At 35.6% G+C, this 24497-nt stretch overlaps 4 protein-coding genes across 7 annotated transcripts; 1 reads left to right on the forward strand and 3 right to left on the reverse strand.

The window, feature by feature from the left end:
* Nucleotides 1–2580: 2580 nt before the first annotated feature.
* On the forward strand, nucleotides 2581–5260 carry LOC129235730 (uncharacterized). Its single transcript, XM_054869738.1, has 3 exons — nucleotides 2581–2870; nucleotides 2928–3053; nucleotides 4944–5260. The coding sequence occupies exons 1-3, from the start codon at nucleotides 2727–2729 to the stop codon at nucleotides 5154–5156; spliced, it is 483 nt and encodes a 160-aa protein (XP_054725713.1). The 5' UTR covers nucleotides 2581–2726; the 3' UTR covers nucleotides 5157–5260.
* Nucleotides 5261–6947: 1687 nt separating this feature from the next.
* On the reverse strand, nucleotides 6948–11161 carry LOC129235755 (protein lin-7 homolog C). Its single transcript, XM_054869778.1, has 4 exons — nucleotides 11044–11161; nucleotides 10716–10982; nucleotides 8929–9062; nucleotides 6948–7231 (listed from the first exon to the last, which is right to left on the reverse strand). The coding sequence occupies exons 1-4, from the start codon at nucleotides 11078–11080 to the stop codon at nucleotides 7082–7084; spliced, it is 588 nt and encodes a 195-aa protein (XP_054725753.1). The 5' UTR covers nucleotides 11081–11161; the 3' UTR covers nucleotides 6948–7081.
* A 1756-nt stretch (nucleotides 11162–12917) lies between these two features.
* Nucleotides 12918–13754, reverse strand: LOC129248406 (programmed cell death protein 6). Its single transcript, XM_054887946.1, has 3 exons — nucleotides 13608–13754; nucleotides 13111–13486; nucleotides 12918–13055 (listed from the first exon to the last, which is right to left on the reverse strand). The coding sequence occupies exons 1-3, from the start codon at nucleotides 13667–13669 to the stop codon at nucleotides 12954–12956; spliced, it is 540 nt and encodes a 179-aa protein (XP_054743921.1). The 5' UTR covers nucleotides 13670–13754; the 3' UTR covers nucleotides 12918–12953.
* A 2461-nt stretch (nucleotides 13755–16215) lies between these two features.
* Nucleotides 16216–23501, reverse strand: LOC129250897 (glucoside xylosyltransferase 1). Of its 4 annotated transcripts, none has more exons than XR_008582854.1 (6): nucleotides 23346–23501; nucleotides 23004–23289; nucleotides 21945–22287; nucleotides 21784–21885; nucleotides 16824–17030; nucleotides 16216–16762 (listed from the first exon to the last, which is right to left on the reverse strand). XR_008582854.1 is itself a non-coding variant. In XM_054890484.1 (5 exons), exons 1-5 carry the CDS (start codon nucleotides 23468–23470, stop codon nucleotides 16984–16986), a joined length of 903 nt encoding a protein of 300 aa, XP_054746459.1. In that variant the 5' UTR covers nucleotides 23471–23501; the 3' UTR covers nucleotides 16216–16983. The 4 variants fall into 4 exon arrangements, 2 of the variants coding, with proteins under 2 accessions (XP_054746459.1, XP_054746458.1); XR_008582859.1 differs by having other exon boundaries at nucleotides 16216–16751; nucleotides 16808–17030; XM_054890484.1 differs by having other exon boundaries at nucleotides 16216–17030.
* Nucleotides 23502–24497: the final 996 nt, after the last annotated feature.

Below are 24497 nucleotides of genomic sequence, written 5' to 3' on the forward strand. Positions count from 1 at the left end.
CTCTTCGTATATCGGCCGAGTTTAACGCCCCGTCGTTCCGTTCTCGTGCTATCCGGCGCAGTTGGGCACACCAATTGAAGTCAAGTCTCTCTCCATCAGATGTTTCCAACTCAGAGGAAGCCCTCCTCTTCCTTTGCTACCACCAGCTGGTACCGCATCAAATACTTTCAGAGCCGGTGCGTTTGCATCCATTCGGACGACATGTCCCAGCCAAATAAGCCGCTGGATCTTTATTCGTAGCACTATGACTATGTTGTCGTAAAGCTCATATAACTCTGCGTTCCATCGTCTGCGATACTCTCCGTCATCAACGTGCAAAGTTCCAAAAATCTTCCGCAGAATCTTTCTCTCAAACACGCCAAAGGACGCCTCATCGGATATTGCCATCCTCCAACCTTCTGTGTCATACGTTAGGACAGGCATGATGAGAGCCTTATAGAGTGTTAGATTTGTTCGTCGAGAGAGGACTTTACTGCTCAGTTGCCTACTTAGTCCAAAGTAGCACTTGTTGGCAAGAGAGGTTCTACATTGGATTTCAAGGCTGACAATGTTATCGGTATTAATGCTGGGTCCTAAATAAACGCAGTCTCTTACAACCTTGAAATCGTAACGCTGTTATAAAAAATAGTGTCTGAGCGATTAAGTTCTATGGCTCTCACGATCTTTCCCAGCATCAGGTTAAAGAAGTTACAAGACAGCGAGTCACCGTGTCTGGAACTTCGTTTGGTATCCTTCCCATTTCGGACGGCGCTGCTGGTATTGGGCAGCGTCATTTTGTATAGCCGTATTAGTTTTCCGGAGGCACCAAATTCAGGCATCGCTACATATATCCTTTTGTAATGTCGAATACAGCTTTAAAATCGAGACAGAGATGGTGTGTGTCGATTCTCCTTTCGTGGGTCTTTTCCAAGACCCGTCGTATTGTGAATTCTGGTCGGTTGTGAATTTTCCAGGTTTAAAGCCACATTGATAAGGACCAATCAGTTGGTTGATGGTGGGCTTCAGCGCTTCACACAATACGCTCACTAGAATCTTAAACACAATATTTAGAAGACTAATCCCGCAGTAATTGGAGAGATTGCAGAATCACCCTTTTTATGGATTGGGTAGAGCACACTTAAATTCCAATCGGCAGGCATGTTTTCATTCGACCATATTTCGCATGCACCTTACCACCTCCCCGCCGCCATGGAGGGGCTTTCGAGTGTTTTTCCTATTGGCATCTCAAGTCCCTCGCACTCACGTATTTCGGCCTCTTGTTTTTTAATTCTGATAATACTTCTCTATTCTTATTTCAGCTCCAGGTAACGATCCTACATGGCTCGCGTTTCGCCCGATCGCAGCGTGGCCCTATGTATATGCAGCATCCTTTCTTTCCGTGGCAGCAAGACATTCCTAGTCGTACCAATTGTTTTTTCGGGCATACGGAAAACCGATTCCTTCTTCAGCGGCGGTACTTGGGGAATGAGAAATGTTGTTCCTTTGCTCGTGCATGCTGGATTGTTGGACAGTACTCTCCGAGAGCAGTACTACCTCTCACGAATCGCGAATGTTCCGTTGTGCAGGCTGAATTATCCGGGTCCACAAACTCCCTCCTTGCCCATCATGGCATTGAAGTCGTCATGGCATTTTTATTTCGTGGTGGGGACAGCGCCGTCGCGACGTGGGCGCAAATGAATGGGTTTGACGGGGATTATTGCGAGAGGCTCGTTTTCCGGACTGAACGAAGGAACTTGGTGACAAAGTCTCTCTTTCATTGTAAATCCAACACCGAATTTGCGCTCCTTTACATGGCAGCTGTAGTGGATTTCGCAATGTCCAAGTTTCTTCTTGCCTTGTCCCGTCCAACTCTTAAATGGCTGCGATGCTGCCTTTGCTCTTACGAGGACATCAATCAGCCGGGCAGAGGCACCTTCCCCATTATGGGACCGGACATTCCAGGTGCATGCTCTCAAATCCTAAGGACTATGATTCGCTATCAGAATAAGCAGTTCTCATCCGCGGCTTCGTTTTGATTTTCATTGGGGAAGTATTTTTACGTTGTGGGTCCCGAACCCAGGGGTTGTCGACGGATTACCAGTGGTCAAGGGTTAACAGCGGAACTATTCAGACACGGCGGGGGCTAAAAGCTGGTTATGTGCATGCACTATCTTTTTGGGTGGAACTATGAGCTTTATGTACTCAAATACCGATATGGCCACCGACGAGCGTTTAGCGCATTTGGTATGTGCAAAGGAAACAGCAAACTTCGTTGAAAGGGTTAAATACCAGGCATTAATAAGAGCTATACGAGTTTCAGACACGAATTGGACGTTTACGTGAAGAAAACGCTAATCAGCTAATTTAAATTTTCTCCATTTTTTAAATAAATATTTTTATTTTTATCTAATAATAATAATTATTATTATAATTACTTTCGGTTAATTGAAACAGGATAGCAGAATTTCCTATTCATATAAAAATATGTATTTCGAGAATGGGAGAATAAAAATTATATTACTCAACCAGCTGGTGCCCTCTATTTGGTTTTAAAAGTTTGTGGATGATGTCAACGTTTTTACAGTGTGTGGATCGATTAAAGGGTAGTATTCTTATTGACTATTTTGTTTGACTGGGTAAATTTAGAAGTAGTATTGAATTATCGTAATAAAAAATACATTAGGTTTAATTTTGTAATAATAATTTTAAAGTTATTTACCGCGGTACTATAGCCGTTGTTTAAGGATATGGGTAGCATAGATAGAGCTTGCATATCAGGATTTCTTTGTCGTCTTTGCTCCGAAATGCACAGAATTGTAATTCATATATATGGTGACCAGGGTAGGAAGCTGTGTTTGGTGGAGAAGATCAACGGGTATTTGCCAATTACCGTATGTTTATTGAAAATTATTTAAAGCAAATATGGTATGGAATATTCGTATTTTCAGATTTCACCTACGGATCCCTTGCCTAAAACTATATGTGAAACTTGTTTACGAAGAGTGGAGCAACATTACGATTTGTTAATGCGCTTAACGCGAATAAAGCAAGGAAACTTTATTCGAATTAATCAGGTACATTACTTAGGTGGCATGTTTCCTAATGAGTTAGGGCTATTTCATGCATTGTCATATTGGCACTTCATTTGTTTTTCTAATAGAAAACAGATTGGGGTGGATCCATATTACTACACGAAATTTGTAAGCTCGTCATCCAGTTTTTTTCTTTGGTGGCTCCTCGGATTCTCGGTTGAACCCAATGTGAAGAAATTACAGAAATATCAAACTTTGTATTAGTAAAAGTTTTATTACAAAGTGGGTTTTTATTAACAAGACAAGCGGCAACAAAACAAAATTAGAGAATGGTATTATTTAAGTTTGCGGGTAATCCTGGATGCATTACTGACCCTTGCCAACATTCAAGTGTCACCTGAAATTTCTGAATTCTTTCTCAGAGCGAGGAGGGGTGAGTTGCGAGGCCTGACAGCATTAATTACGAGATAGAATACATGGATAATTTTATCAGAGGGATCTTCATTCGCTACTTTTGGGCTCGCTACGTTTTGGCTCCACTCGCATGACAAAAATTTACATGTGAAAGCAACAACAAAGTTATCGAGCAGGATTCGCCACTAGCTCTGGTATAGCTCACTGGTATATGTAACTGTCATCTCTCTTTTCTGATATCAAGCAAAGTATCATTAGACCAAGGCGAATCTATTAAAGGTGGTATTTCGGCCGATTCGTTTTTTTCTTTCGCCTTGTCCATGTGGCTGTCAATCCAGAATGAAACAACGCGAATTTATTTTTTGTTTTCTGCTTTGCCAATACTTTGCTTTGACAATCAAACGTACAAACCATTGTTGTTGGTCTAGTGCCACCACTTTTAATAAATGCGCCTTGCATTAGACAACTTTTGTTGCTGTTTTCCAGTTTTGCCAACGTATGTTTCTTTTTGCCAGTAACTTCATCTGTTCGTCACTCGCTAACGGATGACAACTCGAGAAGTACTTGGGTTTTAAACGACCGTTAATATATAAAATATAATAAACGTAGTCGTAAATATTTCTCCGAGAAAGCTACAGTACCACAAATTCATTTGCACATTTTGTGAAAAAAATTTACTCCCAACGAAAAATGTGAATTTTTAGCATTTTTTTTTTAGATGGACTTAGTAAAAGAGTTAGTTATAAAATAAATAGGACTTGCGAGATTGAAAATTCGTGTGTAAGAAACCCCAAATTTTTATGGAAATTTCCTTTATAAAATTCATGCTAAATTAAAAAATTAAATTGCGGGTTGGCCTAAAAAACTGTATCGTAAATTAGTGAAGCCTTTATAGCTAATGGAAGTGACTATGGACTGTATTGCCTAGAACAAATATTATAAGCCATTCAAACCTTTTTGTTAGATTCAAAATGGACGTAGTTGAGTTGTCGCGGTCACGCTTCTATTTAACAGACTAAATAAAAGGCATTTTTCTCAAATCTGCTTCTAAATTGACGAACCAGAGAATTTTTTTAATTATCTTCCAACACCAACTCTCAAAAATTGTAAAAATGTTTATATACTTGTATAATTACATATCTGTCACGTTCTTGTACCGTTATGTGGGCACAAGGACGCGGGAATAAAAATATGGTCCTAGTACAATAAGAGCTGCTGAATAAACTTTTCTGCGTGCTGCAATATTCCTTGCCAAATAAACGAAACATCTGCGATGTATTGTTTATCCATCATATAAAGATCTTCAGACTACTAAATACAGCCTGGTGTAAGCACAACCTTGTACGAATATTGAAACCCTAGACTTGCATGAGTATGATCAGTAAAGCTTCTGAAACATATATCAACAAATATTATTGAATTGGCATGTGCACATTAAAGGATATTTTTAAATATAAAATTCGTCCTTCTATCAGTAAATTATTTTGTTCTCTATTGTGTTTCTCTTCATTATTTCAGACCCAAAAACCATTGTGTAACGTCGGCGATGTTTCAAGTACAGATGTTTCTGAAGATGAAATTTGTGAAACCAATGGTTCTAGATCAGAGCAATCATCCGTTCCGGACTCAAATACAATGACTAATACGGTACAAATATCTACATCCGTTTCATCTCAAGTGCCATTGCCTGGTATTACGCAAGAGTTAACTGAACATAATCACCCGTCATAGAAATAATTATTTTATGATATTTAAAACTATTTAAAAAAAAAAATACGTTGACGTAGTTGCAAACTTCCCAAATCGAAAATAAAACTACTATTTTCACCATCAAATTACAATTTTTTTTTAATTGTGCTCGGCAATGATTCTGGTAGAGAGAACAAAAAAAGGTTTAGGTCAGAATCTTGCAAGGCGCATTCATTAAAGGTTGTTGCGGAGTCCCGCTTATTCAGTTGCGCAGTTATTTATGTTATTCGACGTTTGTAATTGTAAATTTGCTGTGTATATTACCACCGTTTTTGTAAACCGGGATGCGTTTCTCCGCCTTTCTCGCTGCTTATATTAATGTAGGGTAAATGCAATTTGTGGAACCGTTTATTTAAAATTGTATATAAACATGACGAAAACATTCTTCAAGTAGTCGCCGGTCAGCCAGAGAAGTGGGAGAACGCATCGCGGTGAGTATTTGTTTATTATTTATATTTGTAATATGTACTTGTAAAATTTAAATTTCTAGAAATAAACGGAACCATAGCGGAACAATAGCCAATTATATATATCTAAAATTGGCGCTTACGCCCTTTTTTGATGTTTGGCTGAGCTCCTCCTCCTATTTGTGGTGCGCGTCTTAATGTTGTTCCACAAATGGAGAGACCTACAGTTTTAAACCAACTCCGAACGACAGATGTGTTTTATGAGGAGCTTCTTTATGGCAGAAAAACACTCGGAGGTTTGCCATTGCCTACCAAGAGGCGACCGCTACTGGCAAAAACTTTTTCTTCATTTTGGTGTTCCACCGAGATTCGAACCTATTCCGAACGATAGTTTAAATGGTTTAAATAATAGGTTTTATCCAATTTGAATTAGACAATACACTTCATTGTGATAAAATGTGTTTTTTTTTACCTTGGCAGTGATCTATACGGATTGGTTTAAGATTTTGAAATTGCGGTAGATTCATTTATTTTGTACACTCGCTATGAAATTTAAGTTTGTATGGGAGGTGCCACGCCTCCTTTCCAATGCCAAACACTTTTCACTTTAACTGCGGCACTAAAGGAAGTTATGCTTCCATGTGTATTTTTTCATATGTTTTCATATGTCTTTTCTAAAACTTCAAATCCCATTCATACAACTCACTTCATACCCATTAATACAACTCACCAGCTCATCTCAGTTCAGGATTTCATCGATTTGGATATTATGTTCGACGATGTTCCGATGAAAAATTTTTGTTCTTATTGTATATAAAATATTGTACTTATATTCACAAGCTTTGAATGCGGCACCAACCGATTAGTAGTCAGGCAAAAACAATTCGGTTACTACCGCAGACTATTTTCTTTCAATAAATTCCTGTTTGCTTTTACACCCACGTCTTGTGCAGAGCACTTGCTCTACTTAGTTGTATCTGGGTGTGGCATTGGTTAAAAACATCTAAATAAGTAATAAATATATGTCAGTGCCCAATATGGCGAAGAGATTTCAAAAGGTGTGGCAAAATCAGACCGTTAACCAGCTCCCAGTGATTTTGAAGGAATCAGCTGATTTGCTGACGTAATGTGGGAGAAACTGAGATTGTGTTGCTGATATAAGAAATAATCAACGCAGCTATTGCTCGCCTTAGTTTGTTGCTTTCTGAACGATAAGTGAATGGAAAATTGTAAGAAAACGTGCAAGAGAAGCGAGCAAAATCCTGTTGCAGAATCCCCCATAACGTGGAAGCCGAAGTTATTCTAACAATTTTGCTTCGAATGGCCAAACCTCGTCATCTATCATTATTGAGTGCCCAATGGCAAATTTATTTATATTACTTTGAAGTTTATTGATCTTTAATCAAAATAATTACAATAAATACTGAAATCAAATTTCAACTAACGTTTCACTTATAAAACTATTTTGCCCGATTTACCAAAGTTCTCTCGCTTTCGGAATCACTGGCGACGACGTGTGGTACGTTGCTTATCAAATCGCAACTCCATTTCCTCTAATACTTTAGGGGTGTACCGAACGATAAGCTTCACAGATCCAATAGCTTGCTTAAGAAGTTCAACAGCCTTTTCGTGGTTTTCGCCTTCCACAGACTAAAAAAAAAGGTAAAATTACAGTGAAACTGGGTTTAGCCTTCACAATATTTATTTAATATGTCAGATAAAACATTGTTTATTTATTCCTTAATTATTTATTTATACATTAATCTATAGTCAAATTTGCATGCTACCACGGGAAAGGGTAAATACAATCTATATATGTTTTAACAGGTCTGTTTTAACAGAACTTTTTTCACATAATCTATAGAAGGTATAATTGTAGGGTAACGTCGTATATTTCTATATAACAAACCTTCAAGTTTTGCATATTTTTATTCCTCCCTTCTTTCTTTTCTCTTCATTCTATAAATCAAACTATGTTTTTAAACAATCCAGAGCGCGGGCACAACGTACTGGCTTACTTGAAGACATTTTCAAAATAACAGTAACATAATATGGCACTGCCCACGGGTAAAATATAGACTGCCGAGATGGTGAGTCAGTGAATTTGAACGAATAAGAATCAATATGTAAAAATTCTAAAAATTTACAAACACCCTTCTAGTCAACGTCACTGTAACATTCTAACACACTTCATTGTGTTCTGTGGTGTCTGGCAACACGAGCCTTTCGCTAAAGGCTTTAGGATGGCCCTTTATCCCTCCTTTACATCCTTCTTTTTTTGAAGCGTGCGGCGTTATACTGAATATTCCCCACTAAAGCATTAACCTTCAATTATTTTGACATTTATCAACCGTTTGTTGTTTGAACTTGAACTTGCTTTGCAAAGTTCATTAAAGTTTACGGTTTTTATCAGCGAAACATTAGGTTAACCTTTAAAAGAAACTATTTATTATATTAAAATATATTCACTTTTAAGCCCTAACTCTTAGTAGCACTCTTACTGTCAGTTTCCTGCGATTGGTGGTTTTTGATTCAGGTGATTCGGTTTTTTCATAGAAAGGATGAAACTTATAAATGCATTTCAATGATTTAAGTACTAGACTGGCACTACCCAAGTAGCGCCGTTTTGATTCCCCTATGAGACCTCTAACGTGCAGATATCTACAGCCAACCAGAGCTGTTTATGTAAAGGGGAAGGTTGATAAGATTTAGGTTGGAGCACTGCCCCAGGCTGTCAAGAAAAGAAGCACCCAGTGACCTTAATCGTCTAGCTGCCAAACCCGGACATTTACAGAAAAAACACTCAATAGTCTCCTTCTCTGAAAGGTTCCCACAGCTTAGACATAGGGATTAAATGATAAGCCCAGGTTTTCTGTGTGAGTGCCGATCGTCCAATGACCGATAAGCACAGCTACGAGTTTGGAAATTTAATAGCTTGAAATGCCCAGGACTATGTGCGTCTTGCGTCTATTGCACTGGAGCCATAGGATTTTTGAAATAGCACACGAAGAAATGTAGCTCCATCTGATCTGTGCTTTCTTGAGAAATAATTTGTGCAATTCCCCTTTAACAACAGTCAGGGGGATGCCGATGACCTCTGAGAAACAAATAGCTTAAGTATACAATAATATTATGGTAACTGGGAATAAGGTTTTAGTGTCAGAAACCCTCCTTAACATTCGCACTGACTTTGAATTTCAAAATTCTTTACGGTTTTCATAAAAAGACAACTGCATATTATACCAAAGCCAACACAATAATTTTCCTCACCACTATATGTATTGCTTAAAAAAAGGAAACATAATAAAAACGGCACAAATTTGAAAAAACTACATGTTGATACTCACAACGCCATTAACAGATAAAAGTTGATCTCCTCTTTTTAGTCCACCATGCCTATCAGCCACTCCACCTGGTATAATACGGGATATGTAAATGGGTGAATTTTGTTCTTTTCCTCCCATAACATTGAATCCTAGTCCTAAAAAACAATATACAATTGAAAATAAAAAATTGTTGATAACAGTAATATTACATAAATGGGCAAAAACACAACTTCTTTAGAAAATTTTATTTCACCATTTAGTAAGTCCATCTATATCTATGAAACTCGTACTAAAGTGTACCTACAGGGTTACTGGTGAAGCCATCCTAGATAGTTAAGGACATTATTATTTATGTGATTTTTGATTAATTTGATCTGGTTAATCGATATTCGGCTTTAAAGGAAATTAAAAAAATGTATTTTGCTGTACCTCCACGTACGTTAATCAATAAAACTCAATAATAAAATTTCAGCAAAGCCGTGACAGTTGTAATTGGCTGTTTGATAAAGATTTAAATTTACGATTTTTCACTAAGTGTTTCCCACTTCGCATCATTACAAAATAATATTTGTATACATACTATTCTGCAAATTAGTACGTGTATTGCTCGCCACCATTCGGTAGTGTTCATGTTCGAAACCTCGGACAATGGTAAAAAAAAGTGGAAATCTGCGAGTGTATTTGTGCCATAAAAATGTTCCTCATAAAAAACCGTCTGCCGTTCGGAGACGGCTTCAAGCTGTAGGCCCCTCCATTTGTGGGAAAACTTCAAAACGCACAACACAAATAGGAGGATCTCGGCCAAACACCCAATAAAGTGTGAATCACTAACTATATATACATAAGTATATATTACTCGCTTCGGCAGGTAATGGCAAACCTCCGAGTGTATTTCTGCCATGAAAAAGCTCCTCATAAAAATATATGCCGTTCCCTCATAAAAAAATATTTTCCCTCCATTTGCGGAACAACATCAACACACACACCACAAATAGGAGTAGGAGCTCGGCCAAACACCCAAAAAAGGTGTACGCGCCAATTATATACATATATATATATTACTCGCCATCTCATTTAGATTCATCATAAGTTTTACTGAGATCAAGTAAATATTACCTCACTTTTTGTATGTTAAGACTAAATTTTCGTCCAACCGTTCCTGTTACAGTTATCGCTTGTATGTTGCTTATGAGTTAATTTGTTTACAAAAATTAACAGTCAGCCCAAACTAAACTTTACTAACATATAAGTGAGTATATAATATTTGATCCGGGCCGAATTTAGCACTTCGTTACTTTTACACTTTCTTGTTTTTTATTCAAATTGGTTCCCTAACTATCGCTATTAAAATTTAAAAGCTTTTCTCTCTACGTTTATATATATAAAACTTCTGAAAACTTGTGTGCATTAGGTAAAATTGCCCATAAAGGGCAGAGATTTTTTCTCTGATAATTGGTTCAAAGTTTTTCAGCGGATTTATATAAAATTTTGAGGGCGACCTCTATGCCAACGTATCGTAAGTCTTTAAAATAATCCAAAAAGAGTGGTTTATGTGGCCAATGAGGATTTATATATGGTTTATATAGCCAAAGGCTACGAAATGGGGCTCCTTACAGACTTCAAATCTCGCTCAATATGTCACATATGTATATATTTTTATATACTCAATATAATAGGCGCAGTTGAACCAAAATATGATGGATGATGAAATATCCCAATTTTTTTAACTATACTGATATATTTTCACACTTCCTAATTTTAGAAGTGCTCCCAAATACGTGCCCGTAGTTGATAGTTGTGTACAATACCTTCATCAGTTTTTGGTAGTTCTACAACTCTAGGATGTGCGTGCCCCTCGCTTGCCGCAAAGGCAGCAACAGTGGCTTTCGCCGTAGCTGAAGCTCGTACATCTTGTGATCCTTGTATGTCTACCGTCTCATATACATGTTCATAAACTTCCCTCACAGCGTTTAAAAAGTCGCTTTGAAGGACCTTCTGCAGTGCAGATAGCTTGGTTGTTGGAAAGTCGCCGCTGGATTGTAATTTTTCCAACAATTCTATGGCGCGCTTTATATCTAGAATTAATGTTCATAATTACTTTGAAAACAGCTACTCTATTACAGCAATGCAAATTACCCTTGGATAATGTTAAAGGCTCACACTGCTCGGACATTTTTCCTAAGCAATTTTTACCGTCAATAAAGTTTCAATCGATAAACATTATGACAGATAGCCACGATATGTTGTTATCCTAACCAGTGTTGCCACAATATTCACCTTGAAAATGGCACATTTACACATAATCATCTGGCTGTAGTGAGCTTTTGCTTCGTCTGCCACTTATTCGTTCGGGTTTTGTACTGCAGAAAGCGAATTCATCAAAGGTAATGGCACTATACCGTTTATTTCAATATAATGTTGCAACAAAAGAAAATAGAATAGAAAAACACAGCCGATGGCCCATGCTGCTAGTGCTGCTGCCTCCTTATATTTGTATAACTTGTTATTATACGAATTTAATAATAATAATAATAAGAATAGAAAAAGCACGAACTACGTTGAACATTCGGCTTACAGTAAGAGTTAGAAGCATACCACGATGGTGCGAACGAAACGGCTAAAACAAATGGGGCAACTCGAAAACAGCCGATCATTAGGTAGTTAATTTGGGATTTCCGAACTCGAATAGAAGGCGAAAGGGGAACGAGAATCGTTCACAACACAGTATTTGGATCGGATCGTTGGGACGAAATTATGAGGATAATTAATTCTCATGTTCCATCAAGAAGAACCGTCATCGAATGGAAAAAAGCAAGCATGTAGATTCCATTTGAATTATTTTTTGTTTTTGCAAGATATAGGCTGACTTGCAAAGCCGGAGAGAGCCGAATCGTGATCAATTAAGCCGATCAAATATTATATCTGCCACTGCGTCCCACGATCAGGAAGTGGCAGTGGCGAAATCCACTTGAGCAACCTGAGACAATAAAGAAAAATAATGAGACGCAACAATGCTGCAGGTGGAAGTAACAAACAGATTGACTGCTGCCATATAAAGTTTGGCCGAAATGTTAAAAACATTTCTGGAATACTTACAAGACTATTTATGTTGTTCCTGATCTCACCTAGTACTGAAGTTTTTTAGGTTTAAGACTGAAGTGATATTTTATTTCGTTAGATTTAAGCGTGAAATATTTAATTTTTTAGACTTAAGGTCGAAAAGATTTTTTTTCAACTTTTTGTAAATATTTTATCCACGTAATGGAATTTTCACGTTAGTGTACCTGAAATCTAAACACAAACATGTAGTATAATAAAATTTCGTCTATAACAAAATCTTATTCTAATAAGATCGGGTGTGTTCGAAATTATGCCCATTTAAAGTAAAATGTGTAGGGAAAAATTTAATATAGGTCTGTAAAATATCAAAAACAAAAAATGCATCAAAAAGCCATCCATAATTGGGCCGACTACGTAATCTACGTTAAACCGTAATGGAGATGAACGATGGTGGAATGTGGCACCTTCCGAAAACAGCTACTTTTTTTTTGGCGACTTTAAGCACCGATGACGTCATCTTTCAAATAAGCAAACCAATGGAGAACAATTTACACGATTGTGCATATTTAGAGCACGGCTTAGTGAATATTGTGATATTAAGATTTGAGGTTTTTAAAATAAACAAACTAATAAAAATGAAGTACCGCAAGTTGCATTGCGAATGCACGAATTATCCACGTTACTTATATATTTACTTTCACTCGGATTCCAGGAATTACCTGATAACATATGCCCGGCATGTGTAGTTACGTCTCATGACTCATACTTACTCATCTAAAACCTCTCCCTTTGAGCCAACCCTACCCAAACATCATGTTTCACAAATCTACTGTCAGATGAGATTAACAGACTATTACGAATTTCACAGCATTGAAAACATAGTGGATTTGGAAAATGGTTTTCTCAAGCCGCAAGAACAAAAATCCGATGAGATGCTTCAAAGGGTTAACTAAGTGTCAAAAATATACATATATTTGTTCAAATACTCATATTTTCAAGGAAAATACCATACTGAGAAATTGTTCGTAATGTATAGTAATAACGCCATCCATGTCCGAATCATGCTGCCTGAATGCCGATGTAAGAGTCTAGGGAGAATTTTTATTAAAATTTTAGGCAAATTATAATACACAATTGACTTACGTATAGGACTATACAGCATTGTATGAAATCATCGAACAGTATGGTTCCTCTTCCAAAGCGGTCGAATTTACGAATGAGAATATCTACAAGATTGTCTGATAAACGATATCCAAACGAAGACAGTGCAGTTTTAAGTTCCTCTTTATCTATATTTCCTGAATTGTCCCGGTCGAAAGACCGAAAACAGTTCTGCCAGTCAGTAACATATTTCCAGAGAGCTCCGAAATCCTGGAATGAAACCGTTCCACGATTTTCGCGGTCAAACATACCTATCATTAAACGGACTGTTTCTGGATTAAAAGGGCTCCATGTACCATTGGAAAGAGCTATTTGCAGCTCATCAGCAGATATATGGCCGCTACGATCTTTGTCGACCCTAAAAACAAAGTGACAATCGAGCAGGTTCTGTAATTCAGTTCCGAGTGAACTTCATTGTAATTGAATTGAATTACAGAATCTGCTCGAATAGCTTTTTAATTACGCAGATCGTATGTTACCTTTGGAATACATCCCACAAGAATTGTTGATCAGGCACCGAAGATTGAAAACTGTAAGCCATACTTTTACCAAACACGTATGTTAATTCATCAATGCAACAAGCAAACTTAACGCTATTTACATTAAAAATAGAGTTCGCATACTATCGATATTATCGATAATTCTCACAACTATTAATTAAAAAGGTCTTGTTTTGACTATCGATTGTTTTCGATGGTACTGAAGTTTTTCTTTATGTTTTTAATTTTCATTGTGAATTCTAAAATGGATTGAAATAATTACCGTTCGAATAGCGTAAATCGCCATACAAAATTTTGAGACCGAATTACTTCATTTTCAGGCAATTCAGTTTTAAAAATGATAGAATACAAATTCACTGAGACGCCAACGCTACGAATATTCAATCAAACGGAGGAGAAATTATTTGTTTGGGAGGAGACAAAAAATCGCATTGAAGGCATTGTTATGTCTTGCTTTCACCATTTAGCATGCAGCTTTATTTTTATTAATTAAAATAAAAATATATTCAGGAGGTTGCTCAAAACCTCAAAATCATTAATTTATGAATTATTTATCCATTAATAATGATTATAAGATTAAGTTACTTTAGGGATAACGACGTAATTTTTTTTTTGAGAGTTCATATCGACAAAAAAGTTTGCGACCTCGATGTTGGATTACGGTATAATTTTGTTTTTGGAAGTAATGTGCGCTTTCCACATACCCAATTCCTTAATTCTACTCAACTCTTTTCCATTTTATTCCACACATCTTTATCAACACCATTTTGACGAACTGCTCTCATTTGCTGTCATGTTTTCTTATTGCTGGAAAATTTATAGTACAAATTAGCACGTTAGCAACCATTAACATGTTTTGTTATACAGTAAGGTTGATTTTTTGTATTTCCTTGGTCTCGTAATTGTGAAACTTTCTCCATCTCGTAAGCTTACAAGGGTGTATGTATGAGGCGACTTTAGAGACGATTTTTAATTGAAAACAATTGCCTGGGCTAAACGAGCACTTAACTAACCACTTTCAACAAACTTAGTCTCCAGCATACTTTTACCTATTCAACTTTTTCTTCGAGAAGTTCATTTATTGGGTGATGCATATTGCTGGAACGCGTAGAAGAGAAAGCGTAGGAGAAAAAATATGGTTTCAAGATGAAGAAAAATACAAGCACATTATATGTCTTTTTTCTAATTGAAAAAATCACTGTTTTTCTCAGTTTTTCTACTTAGTACAAAATACAACTCATAACGATATATGGCGAGATATTTAAAGATTTTGTGATATGGATCGTGATCTATCAATATCATATGCTAAGTTCAATACATATCGTAATCCTGGATAAATATTGAGCGTGAAACAGTCGTCTTACATATCAAAGTCAATACTATCGAGGCCACCGATAGCCTATCGATAATTTTTACAAAACTTCGTTTGTAACCGATAGTCATAACAACCACTGCAGACTGCAGACTTTTTAGATGACTAACTATTTGATTGGGTAAGGCAGTAGGTGAGCACATTTATCCAACTAAATATTGCGGTTAGGGGTGGAGTACACACTGCGCAGTTAACCGTTAGGCAATTGCTTTCACAGGGTTGCATTTGTACTAACTACAGATTAGGTTTTAATACATAATAATACATTTAAACTGCTTCTGCATCTGCCTCTGTCTATAGCGCTTTCTTTAGGTTGATATCAAAATATTATTTCAAGTTATTTCTTCTTTCAATTTTGAAATCATTTACATAAAACATTTTAAATCATAACAAAAAAAAAAAAAATTACTAAATTTTTATGAACATTACAATTCACTTATTATTATTATTTATAGGGAATATATACCAAACAACCCTAACTTAATTAGCAGACAGGCTACGAGGGCCTTCAGTGCTACAATTTGCTTACAGTTTAAAACATAACGAAAAAATCTCTCAGAGGTTTACAAACGTTTCCAAGGTAATTCACATAACATTTATTACATGTCTTACGACAACCTTGACTTTTTCTGAAAATTACAATTTTTATATGGGCACGTACTGCTGTATGACACGTTGGTCGACCAAGCCTGCAATGGATGTACGATAAGGAGCGCCTTGCTGAGCAAACAGTCAGCCGATAGTCCGTAGACTTTAATTTGCTCGCAATCTGGCTGCACATCCAACTTTTTAGTTGGCGGCGATTAAGTGCATATCCCTTAAAATGAGGAAGAATAAGGGAAGCCGACTAAAGCCGGTTGATAAAGTTTTCAATGTGCGAGGCTCTATTATGTATTTGGAAATGTCTTTCGACTAGCTCTTCTTTGGAAGTTGCTGTTAGATACTCGTAGAAAAGATAGCCAATTTATGCATGCTATAGTTGGATGTTTGAAAAAGTTTAATGCACAAGAGATATCTCTTCGTGATAATATTTACATGAAACAGAGATTTACAGCTCACTTATATCTTTTAACTCAGTTGCAGGTACCTTGGTTAAAATATTAATAGTTAGCGAATAACATTGAAGGTTTAGTTTCAATTTCAAGAAATATTTTAGTTTATTATAAATATATTATTTACATTCTCAATTATTTAATTATTTTATCATATTGTTACGAATTTTCTTACATTAAAATCCAAATAAATCTCTCGTAATAATTTCTCTGGATTCGATCACTGGATTGTCAAATGAAAGTCACAAATTAATGGCAAGATAACGGCTTTACTTCATATGTACACGTTCACTTTAAGACTGAATGACTATATTACTTTTCGTTCACTCGCTTACATGCCCATCCTAAGACGGAATGCCCTATGGGTCTGTAGCTCTGCTTATATAAGTGTGCTTAATAACTATCGCAGTTTCCAGATATGACAGCTCCCATCTTCTGGAGAGTTCTGTCTCACTATCTGCTCCCGCTATCAAGGCGAATTCATGTTATTGTTTTGGCATCTCGTTTACTCGCTATTGTTGCCAGTTGGTTCGCGAAGGTTCACCGTTCGTAACAATATTTTCGTTTTCTTGGCCGGATTCTTTGGCATATTTTTCCATTGAGTATAGCTTTTTCCTTATAGCAATATACATTCGAGACATATACACATTTTTTAAATTTAATATAGCAGTTTATGTCACTAGAATCGCCAATATGTTTCTGGAAAAAATCTTTAGTTATATGTATTAAAAATATCTTTTAATTGCTGCTTTTACTCTATCACAGGTTTACTTGGTACAGATAATCCATCTTCATTTAAATGGTTCATCCAAGAGCATGTTTTAACAGATTCACTTTGTGGGCAAGTGCTGGGGATTTACAGTCTGTAACTAATGTACCCGCCAAGGTTTTCCACACCATCATACTCTATTTCATCGAGACCAGCCTTCTGTTAGCTTCGAAGTAATTCTTGAAACTTTAATTGTTTTAAGATCATTGCTGTAAATAATAAAAAATTGGAATAATAAGCAATACATAATGAAATTTTAATAATTTTAGTAATATACCTGTAAGATGCGATTGAGAAATTTTTAAATCCAGAGTAACAACTTAAATGAAAGTGAAATAATCGCAATCTGATGCCTTATTTTGATTGGTTTTTACTCAACTTGCTACCGTACACTTCATTTTTCTAATTGCCAATCACAAAATAACCTACAAAAAAAAAAAACTCACGAGCAAATTTTGTTTTTAATTATTATAATTTTGATTCAATAAACGCACACGCATAAGTAAATTCTATCTGAATTTGTTATTTATGTTGGCTGCAATGACGTCACGCGAACAGCTTGCATTCAATTATTACTGTACTAAAAAGATGTATAGATGATTAAATTCTTACAGGCGATTTGTTGAATGTAAAGTTGAATTAAAAGTTGAGTGTGAAAAAGTTGTCTACACCGTTTACTCGAACCGATTTTTAGTGGAACAGGAGTTTGATTTTTTTTATTATATAATTTTTTTATTATATCGTCCCCTTAGTATAACAATAGCCTATGTGCTCATAGGCTATTATTTTTTTATTGAATTTTTGGATTCTCCATCGTCGATTTTATATGTGGTCAAAATTTTGTCAAATTCTAGTTCCACAAAGTGGGTCAAAACGTCAGTCAAAATATAATAAATATTTACAGACATAACGAGATTTGAGTGAGAGCTACTTTCGACAAAAAGTTTGAAATTCATTTTCTCAAAACATCAATAAATTTATAGGCTATTTTAATACTAAGGGGACGATACATATATAGTTCTAAAACTGGATCTAAATTTGCAATAACGATTTTGTAAGGAAAAAAATGATGAATACATCAATGAAGTGAAAGAGAATTTGATCAACAGCCCCAAATTAACCAGCAGAGTGCTGGCAGAGGACTTGAACATTGCTTATGTATTCGTTCAGGTCATTGTAGTTAATTTGGGTTTGCGCCATGTTGCTGCAAAGTTGGCCCCAAAGGACCTGAAATTCATGCAAAAAAGGAATCGCGTTGATATCGCCAAAGACATAATTTCCAAGGCTGAATCGACCCAACACTCATCAAACGCAACATGGAGACCTGGTTTTATGAGTAAGACATGCAATTTAGACATCAGGCGAGTAAGTGAAGAGCTCCGAATGAACCAAGATCGAAAGAGCCACGTCGTTTTCAGTCAAAACAGAAAACGATGTTCACGGATTTTTTTTATTATTGATTACAACGCTATTATATATTTCGAATGTTTACCAGAAGGTCTGACAGTTAATAGAGACTATTATTTGGGCGTTATGAAGCAATTTGTCAAAAAATGGTCGTGGGAAAATCTCTTATGAATTTGCACCGTGATTTTATTATTCTCACTGACTTTTTGACCATCCAACTGCCATCGAATTCACCTGATATGGCTCTGATGGCTATACCGAAAATATAGTTCGAAAAATGTGCCGTTAAAGGAGATAATATCAATCTTCAGGAATAAACTTGTATCTTGAATTTTCTAAATAGATATATTCCGGAAACTTTTTGATCAAAGAGGTATTGCATTTGAGTTCAGAAAAAAACACTAAAATGACCACCAGGTACTCAACCATTTTTTTTGGTGTTTTAATTTTAATTAAAAAGCACTATATCTAGTACTCAAAGCACCAAGTTGGCAACTATGCGCTCAACGTTGATACGAAAGCATTTGAGTAGGAAATAATAAAGGGAAATTATTTTATTATGTAAATAATATAATATGAAAGCTAGTTTAATTCGCTTCAATTTCTTTTTTAGATTTTTAATTAACATTTTAATTAGAATCAATGCAAAAAGTTAAATTAAAATGTATTAATCTTCTAATTTTTACATAAATAAAGAGGGATTTTAAAGAAAAATTATATTAAATGAATTAATTTTGAAGACAAATAAACTTATTATTTTTATTTATTTACGTACATATTTTATTAATGCTAAAAATATTGCATAAAACCAAATAATGGAAATGAAATGTATTAATTTTCTAATTGTTAATTACGCTATTAATTCATGCTAATATCGACTAATTCTTAAGAGATCTTGTAAATGCTTGTTCGTCAGACTGTTGCTGTGACTAGATTGATTAAAAACTAGGTATCGTTTGAATACAGTCACAGCAAAACAATAAGGGCCGATATCAAGAATGATAGAATACAAGATTGTCGTGACTTCAGTACACAAAATAAATAAGCGAAAGCAAGTGAAAAGATAAAATAAATCATGCATACAAAGGCCTGTTTATTTTCTTTACTGATGTCACCTAACTGTCAAACCTAATAAGAACAAATTAGCGGTTTTCGTTGCCACCTTAATATTCTCTACATTGTAAGTAATTCAGTCTCAGTCTTGTAGTATATAATATTTGGGCCTTCCGTGCGGATGAGCGAGCACTATTCTGCTGCCGTCTTGTAAACTATCATCTTTACATTTAATCGGGTGAGGTGGTTATATTCGCAACAATAAAATATATTGTGGAAAAATAACCGAACATGACGAACCTCTACCCTTATTTACAAATTATTATTGCTTATTTATATAACATGAATTTAATTAAATAGCAGCACAAAAATAAATAATCTTAGGCGAATGAAATTACACTTTAGTTTCATGTTGTATATACAGCTGTGTTTTATTTGGTGTGTTCGTGATGCAAATAATTGTTACGAATTATCACAATCGCATTCGCGATGTCTAAAAAACTGGCATGGAAGGGGAAATTGAAAGAGGAAGATGGGAAGTTTATACTGGCTGAACAAATTTTTCCCAGAAAAAATAGAACAAGGTAAATATATATATTTTTTTTTAATTTTCAGTTAATTTCAATAAGGTAGATGCAAAAAATAGACGTTTTAATGATCGCAGTAATGTGGAGTCGTTGACTTTAATCAAGGATTCCACTATCGAAATATTACATATTAATTAAACCGTGATGAAATTGCTCGAAATTTCGACAAGAACTCCTGGCAGTTAGTTTTCATTGAAACTTGCAAGTTTCTGAAAATTTTGGCTTCGGGTAAAAATTTGTCAGTATCTCTCTTTGGGAGATTGTACTGTGACTATGGAAGTGAACAAAATAATAAATATTTTAGGAAATGTTTAGTTAATTACCCACTGATTTTGAGGTAGTAGGCGGAGGGGGCGTGGTATTTAAACCTATTGGAAAGAAAACAGTTCAAGCTCTAATAGAAGTACGCGCACTCTCCTCTAACCCATCTACAAACTTTTGGGCACCCATTGCGGTGCAATGTAAAAACATCATTTTGGCAGATAAAGCGTGAAGTTATTTGGATCAAAAAACAAACGAACAAAAATACTGAATTTTTTCATACATATGTACTATAGGTATTATATCCATATTTAATTTTTCGGCGAAAATGTTACCAACTTTTATGTTAAAATACTGTTTCATTAAAAAAAATTATAAATTATTAAAAAAAAATTTATTGCAGACTTTTACTATATGCATATAAAGCAATTCCAAAACTCGTAAACAAACAAATAATGCCACTAATATCATTTATGCTTACTGGGGTTTAGTTTGTTCTCTTTGTCTCTTATTATTCGTAGATTTTCTAAAATTCCACAGTTCAATGTCGCCATCAAGGCATATGATTAGAGTAGTTTTGTTCTTCTTGAATTCGGCTTTAATTTAGAAATGCCAGTAAAATGGAATGATGGAAAGTTTTAGTTGAGTTGTGAATGCGCGACAAACGAATTTTACCTATTTGTCATATATTCCATTCTTGACATATCTTGTTTAAAAAATATTTTTGGTGCTCGAATGCCACCACCCTATGCCCTCATCGCCATTTAATTTGAATATGCTATCCAAAGCGCAAACGTTATATTCATAATGATGTTATTTAATAAATTTCTAATAAGATTCTCTATTTAATAAATTTCTAATAAAATTTTATATTTAATAAATTTAGTCTAAACTAAAGCAATAAAAGAAGAATTAACTAATAGAATAATGTATTAAGTCGATGTGAACATACAAATTGAGTAAATGGCTGCTTTAAGGCAGAATAAAAGTAATGAATGTATGTTTAATTCCGAAATTTATAAAAAAAAGCTGAGTTTATTAATAAATTTGTGCCCAGAAATTTGTAAATTTTCTTTTAAATTTAAGATTGGACTCTTGACTACAAGTTTGTGTTAAAATTGTTTTGATCGAGCCAACCATTTGGTCACAACAACCCGTAATCGTTGGGTAATTAACTAAACGGTACCCAATATTTTTTATCATTTTAATATTTAGCTTATTAGGTTTTTCGATCTGATTAGACTAAAATCATTTGTCAATCAGATTGTCAGATCCGGTATTGGACAAAGGACCGAAGTACAACATTGCCACGATTTTGAAGCATTATGGAGCAAATACAACTCACGTTTTGCACATAGTTTCCGTAAAAACATATTCGAAGAGTGCATATATATAAGAAAGAATATAGTACCTAGAATTAGCTTTCAATCATACATAATCTTATGGTACACCCCAAATATTTGTCGTGCAACATACATCGTTTCTTCCGTTAGCAGTCCACAATTTGTTTCTTTTACCGCATTTTCATTTAATGAGGAATTTAGTGGTAGCACAAAATAATAATAGGGGTTTGAGCCAATCTTGTAGCTTTCTACTGCTTCATACACTACTTTAAAAAGAGGTTGCTTATTAGAATGAAAGTAGCCCCGATTACCGTGTAACAGTTTTATTCCTTCAACAGATGCGTTGCACACACTAATATACATACAGTGGTCTGGTCTATAATTGTATTCGCAGGACAACAGATAAAGTGAATCTAAAAAATTAAAAATTTGTTATGTTTATTTAAAGGTAAATATGCATGTGAAGCTTTACCTGGATTATAATAAAAGAAAACATTTATTATATCCTGGTCACCCCATGTGATACGTAGTTTGTATTCATTGTATATAGGTACTATATGCGAGACCCATTTGTGCACGCGCATTCGTGTCAGATTCATAAGCATAACACCAGAATTTACTCCCATCCGCCCATAGTAAGGATGACGTGCGAAACGATTGTACCAACCAATGTTTTCATCTTCATGCTCCGGGGTGAGAGCTGCAAACTGTGAGGCATTAAATCTTTGAAAATGTTTCCAAATGTCAGATATGGGAGACAAGAAAATAACATCTGTGTCCACATACAAAACGGAATCAACTTCAGGAAGTAGTAACTGTAATAAATAAAAAAAGGTTATATTATTTTATGTAAGATCATTTTTGAGAAAATACCATGATGAAATCTTTTTGAATGTATGTTGGCGGACATGAAATATTACCACTGCTAAGGAAGTGAAGTTATCGGCTGATTGATCACCTCCTTACAGAAGTTGAACAGTTTGCTTCTGCACTATGGCTTGGTCAGGGGAGCCTTGATCGCGGCTTGACTATCGAAAAAAGGTTTAATATCTCCCTCGCTGCCAAGTTGCCTAAGCATTTTGCATTTCTGCAGGATCGAAAAGACAGCAGTATGAGGCATTTTTTTTTTTTTTAAGGAAATAGATAAATTGACCGATTTACAGAAAACCCTTGCTCCGACTCCCGATTCCATCTTGGAACCGTCAGTGAAGACAGAGGTACCAGGTACGGTGCACTAGATAGAGCCGACTGGGGCAAGTTCTACATGCTCCAGTGCCAAGACCCTTGCACTCTTCCCCAGTTTAGTGATAGGCCTTCCGAAGAGCTTCGCACGAAACCAGGCATCCATACGTTAAAATTGGTAGAACCACTACGCTGTACATCCGCAGCACGACCTGTGGCTTGAGTCCCCATTTTTTGCCAAATAGATACATATGTAGATAATTTCTCAAAACTTAGCAGAACAACTTTTTAAATTGATTATTTGGGGTAATTACTAAAAATAAACAAAATAAATTCATTACTTATTTACCGGCAAAAAAAGCCGTTGAGAGGCACACGGCTTGAACAGTGACTGCCATTCCTTTCTATTCTGTTTGGGAAAAGTTAGCGGCATCACCTCAAAAGAGAAATGTATAAAATTCCGCCAATCATTTAATCGTTCATTAAGTTCAGTTTTTAGCAGACTCTCAGCAAATATCCAGAAATGTATATTTCCGCCATCAAATTGGCTAAACAGAAGAGCCGATTTGATCATTACTAGCGATTCTTGTAATCTATGACCGCAGACAACCACGGCAATATTAAAAACCGGAGATCTGTAAACAAAACTAATTAAACGCGTTTTCATAATATTTTTCATTACTGGCGCAACCTTTTATTGAAATGGCCATTATTCACTAAAGGATAATTAATATTGAACACAGACCGATAGAAAATTAGATACGTAAACGTTAATGCAAATAAAACTAGAAACGCACTTATTAACTTAAGCCGCATTTTGGATAAAACATAATGCAGAGAACGTTAATGTATTTACAGAGAACGTAAATTGATTTACGTTCTCTGCATGGAACTTATTCTGCAAGTTTCACACCATCCAACTGGTTGGATCAACTGTCAAAATATTTCAACGATTGGAACAAGGTGAATTCATTCAAGGTAATGACAATAAAGCAACTGATTTTCGGTTGTATGTCTCAGCTGTTAAAGTGGTCCGCTTTTTTGTTCGTTTGTTCACATCTCATGGCCATTTTGACATTCTATGACAATTTTCTATTTTTAAATTTGCAAATTACTGACTATTATGTCATCATTTAAGTGACAATTGTATTAGCAGCATCACTAAAGTATCTCCAACTTCTGAGCGAACTGCTACAAAATGCTCTCTGCATTGTTAATACCTGACTCAGGGGGAATGGATTGAATGTCAATTCTACATAAAATGAAGTGGTGCTATTCATAAAGAAGTATAAAATATCTGCTTTCGAGGCCCTCCACTAAATATGCTGGAAATTACACTTGCTACCGAGGTAAAGTACGTCGGGAGTATTTAAAACCGAAAACTCAACTGAAACCGAAACATCGAAAGGAGGTCTAGAAAAGCAACTAGAGATAAAATATGAGGGTGAAAAACGCGAATTGGTTGTACATTGCAGTTGTAATGCGCGTCCGCATCCTCTTCATGGACGTCAAAAATTATGGGCGAAAAAAGGACGACATCTCCTAGATCACTACAACTTGAACTGCCTGTCGATAGGCCATCCATAAGGTAAACGCACAAGTGATGGAAGATGCCGACGTCGTGGCGAAAAACAGATGTAATAATTGCGGCAGAGTTACTTTTTAGGAAACACCATTACGTTCTGTCACAAAATGTCTGCAACAATACCAACGCCAAGTGTTCTGTTGATAAAATGCTGATTATCGGAAGACCATCACTAGCTGATCAAACGTAGTAAAAAAGTTTTTACTGCGGAGTTGAATGGAAGAGGAAAATTGAGTTTAATATTGTGTCGAGTATCAG

Source organism: Anastrepha obliqua, chromosome 1, assembly GCF_027943255.1.
Source record: "Anastrepha obliqua isolate idAnaObli1 chromosome 1, idAnaObli1_1.0, whole genome shotgun sequence".
Classification (NCBI taxonomy): domain Eukaryota; kingdom Metazoa; phylum Arthropoda; class Insecta; order Diptera; family Tephritidae; genus Anastrepha; species Anastrepha obliqua.

Bases quoted from the DNA above. Each gene is read 5' to 3' on its own strand.
- LOC129248406 (XM_054887946.1), bottom strand. From the start codon at position 13,669: ATGGCTTACAGTTTTCAATCTTCGGTGCCTGATCAACAATTCTTGTGG. The intron at 13,487-13,607 runs GTAACATACGAT...CTTTGTTTTTAG, and splicing joins TTGTGGGATGTATTCCAAAG to GGTCGACAAAGATCGTAGCG. The intron at 13,056-13,110 runs GTAAGTCAATTG...AATTCTCCCTAG, and splicing joins AATGCTGTATAGTCCTATAC to ACTCTTACATCGGCATTCAG.
- LOC129235755 (XM_054869778.1), bottom strand. From the start codon at position 11,080: ATGTCCGAGCAGTGTGAGCCTTTAACATTATCCAAGG. The intron at 9,063-10,715 runs GTATTGTACACA...ATTGTTTTTTAG, and splicing joins ACTACCAAAAACTGATGAAG to GACTAGGATTCAATGTTATG. The intron at 7,232-8,928 runs GTGAGTATCAAC...CTTTTTTTTTAG, and splicing joins TTTTATCTGTTAATGGCGTT to TCTGTGGAAGGCGAAAACCA.
- LOC129250897 (XM_054890483.1), bottom strand. From the start codon at position 23,470: ATGCGGCTTAAGTTAATAAGTGCGTTTCTAGTTTTATTTGCATTAACG. The intron at 22,288-23,003 runs GTAAATAAGTAA...TATTTATTACAG, and splicing joins CTCAACGGCTTTTTTTGCCG to TTACTACTTCCTGAAGTTGA. The intron at 21,886-21,944 runs GTAAAGCTTCAC...TTAATTTTTTAG, and splicing joins TTTCTTTTATTATAATCCAG to ATTCACTTTATCTGTTGTCC.
- LOC129235730 (XM_054869738.1), top strand. From the start codon at position 2,727: ATGGGTAGCATAGATAGAGCTTGCATATCAGGATTTCTTTGTCGTCTT. The intron at 2,871-2,927 runs GTATGTTTATTG...TCGTATTTTCAG, and splicing joins ACGGGTATTTGCCAATTACC to ATTTCACCTACGGATCCCTT. The intron at 3,054-4,943 runs GTACATTACTTA...TCATTATTTCAG, and splicing joins ACTTTATTCGAATTAATCAG to ACCCAAAAACCATTGTGTAA.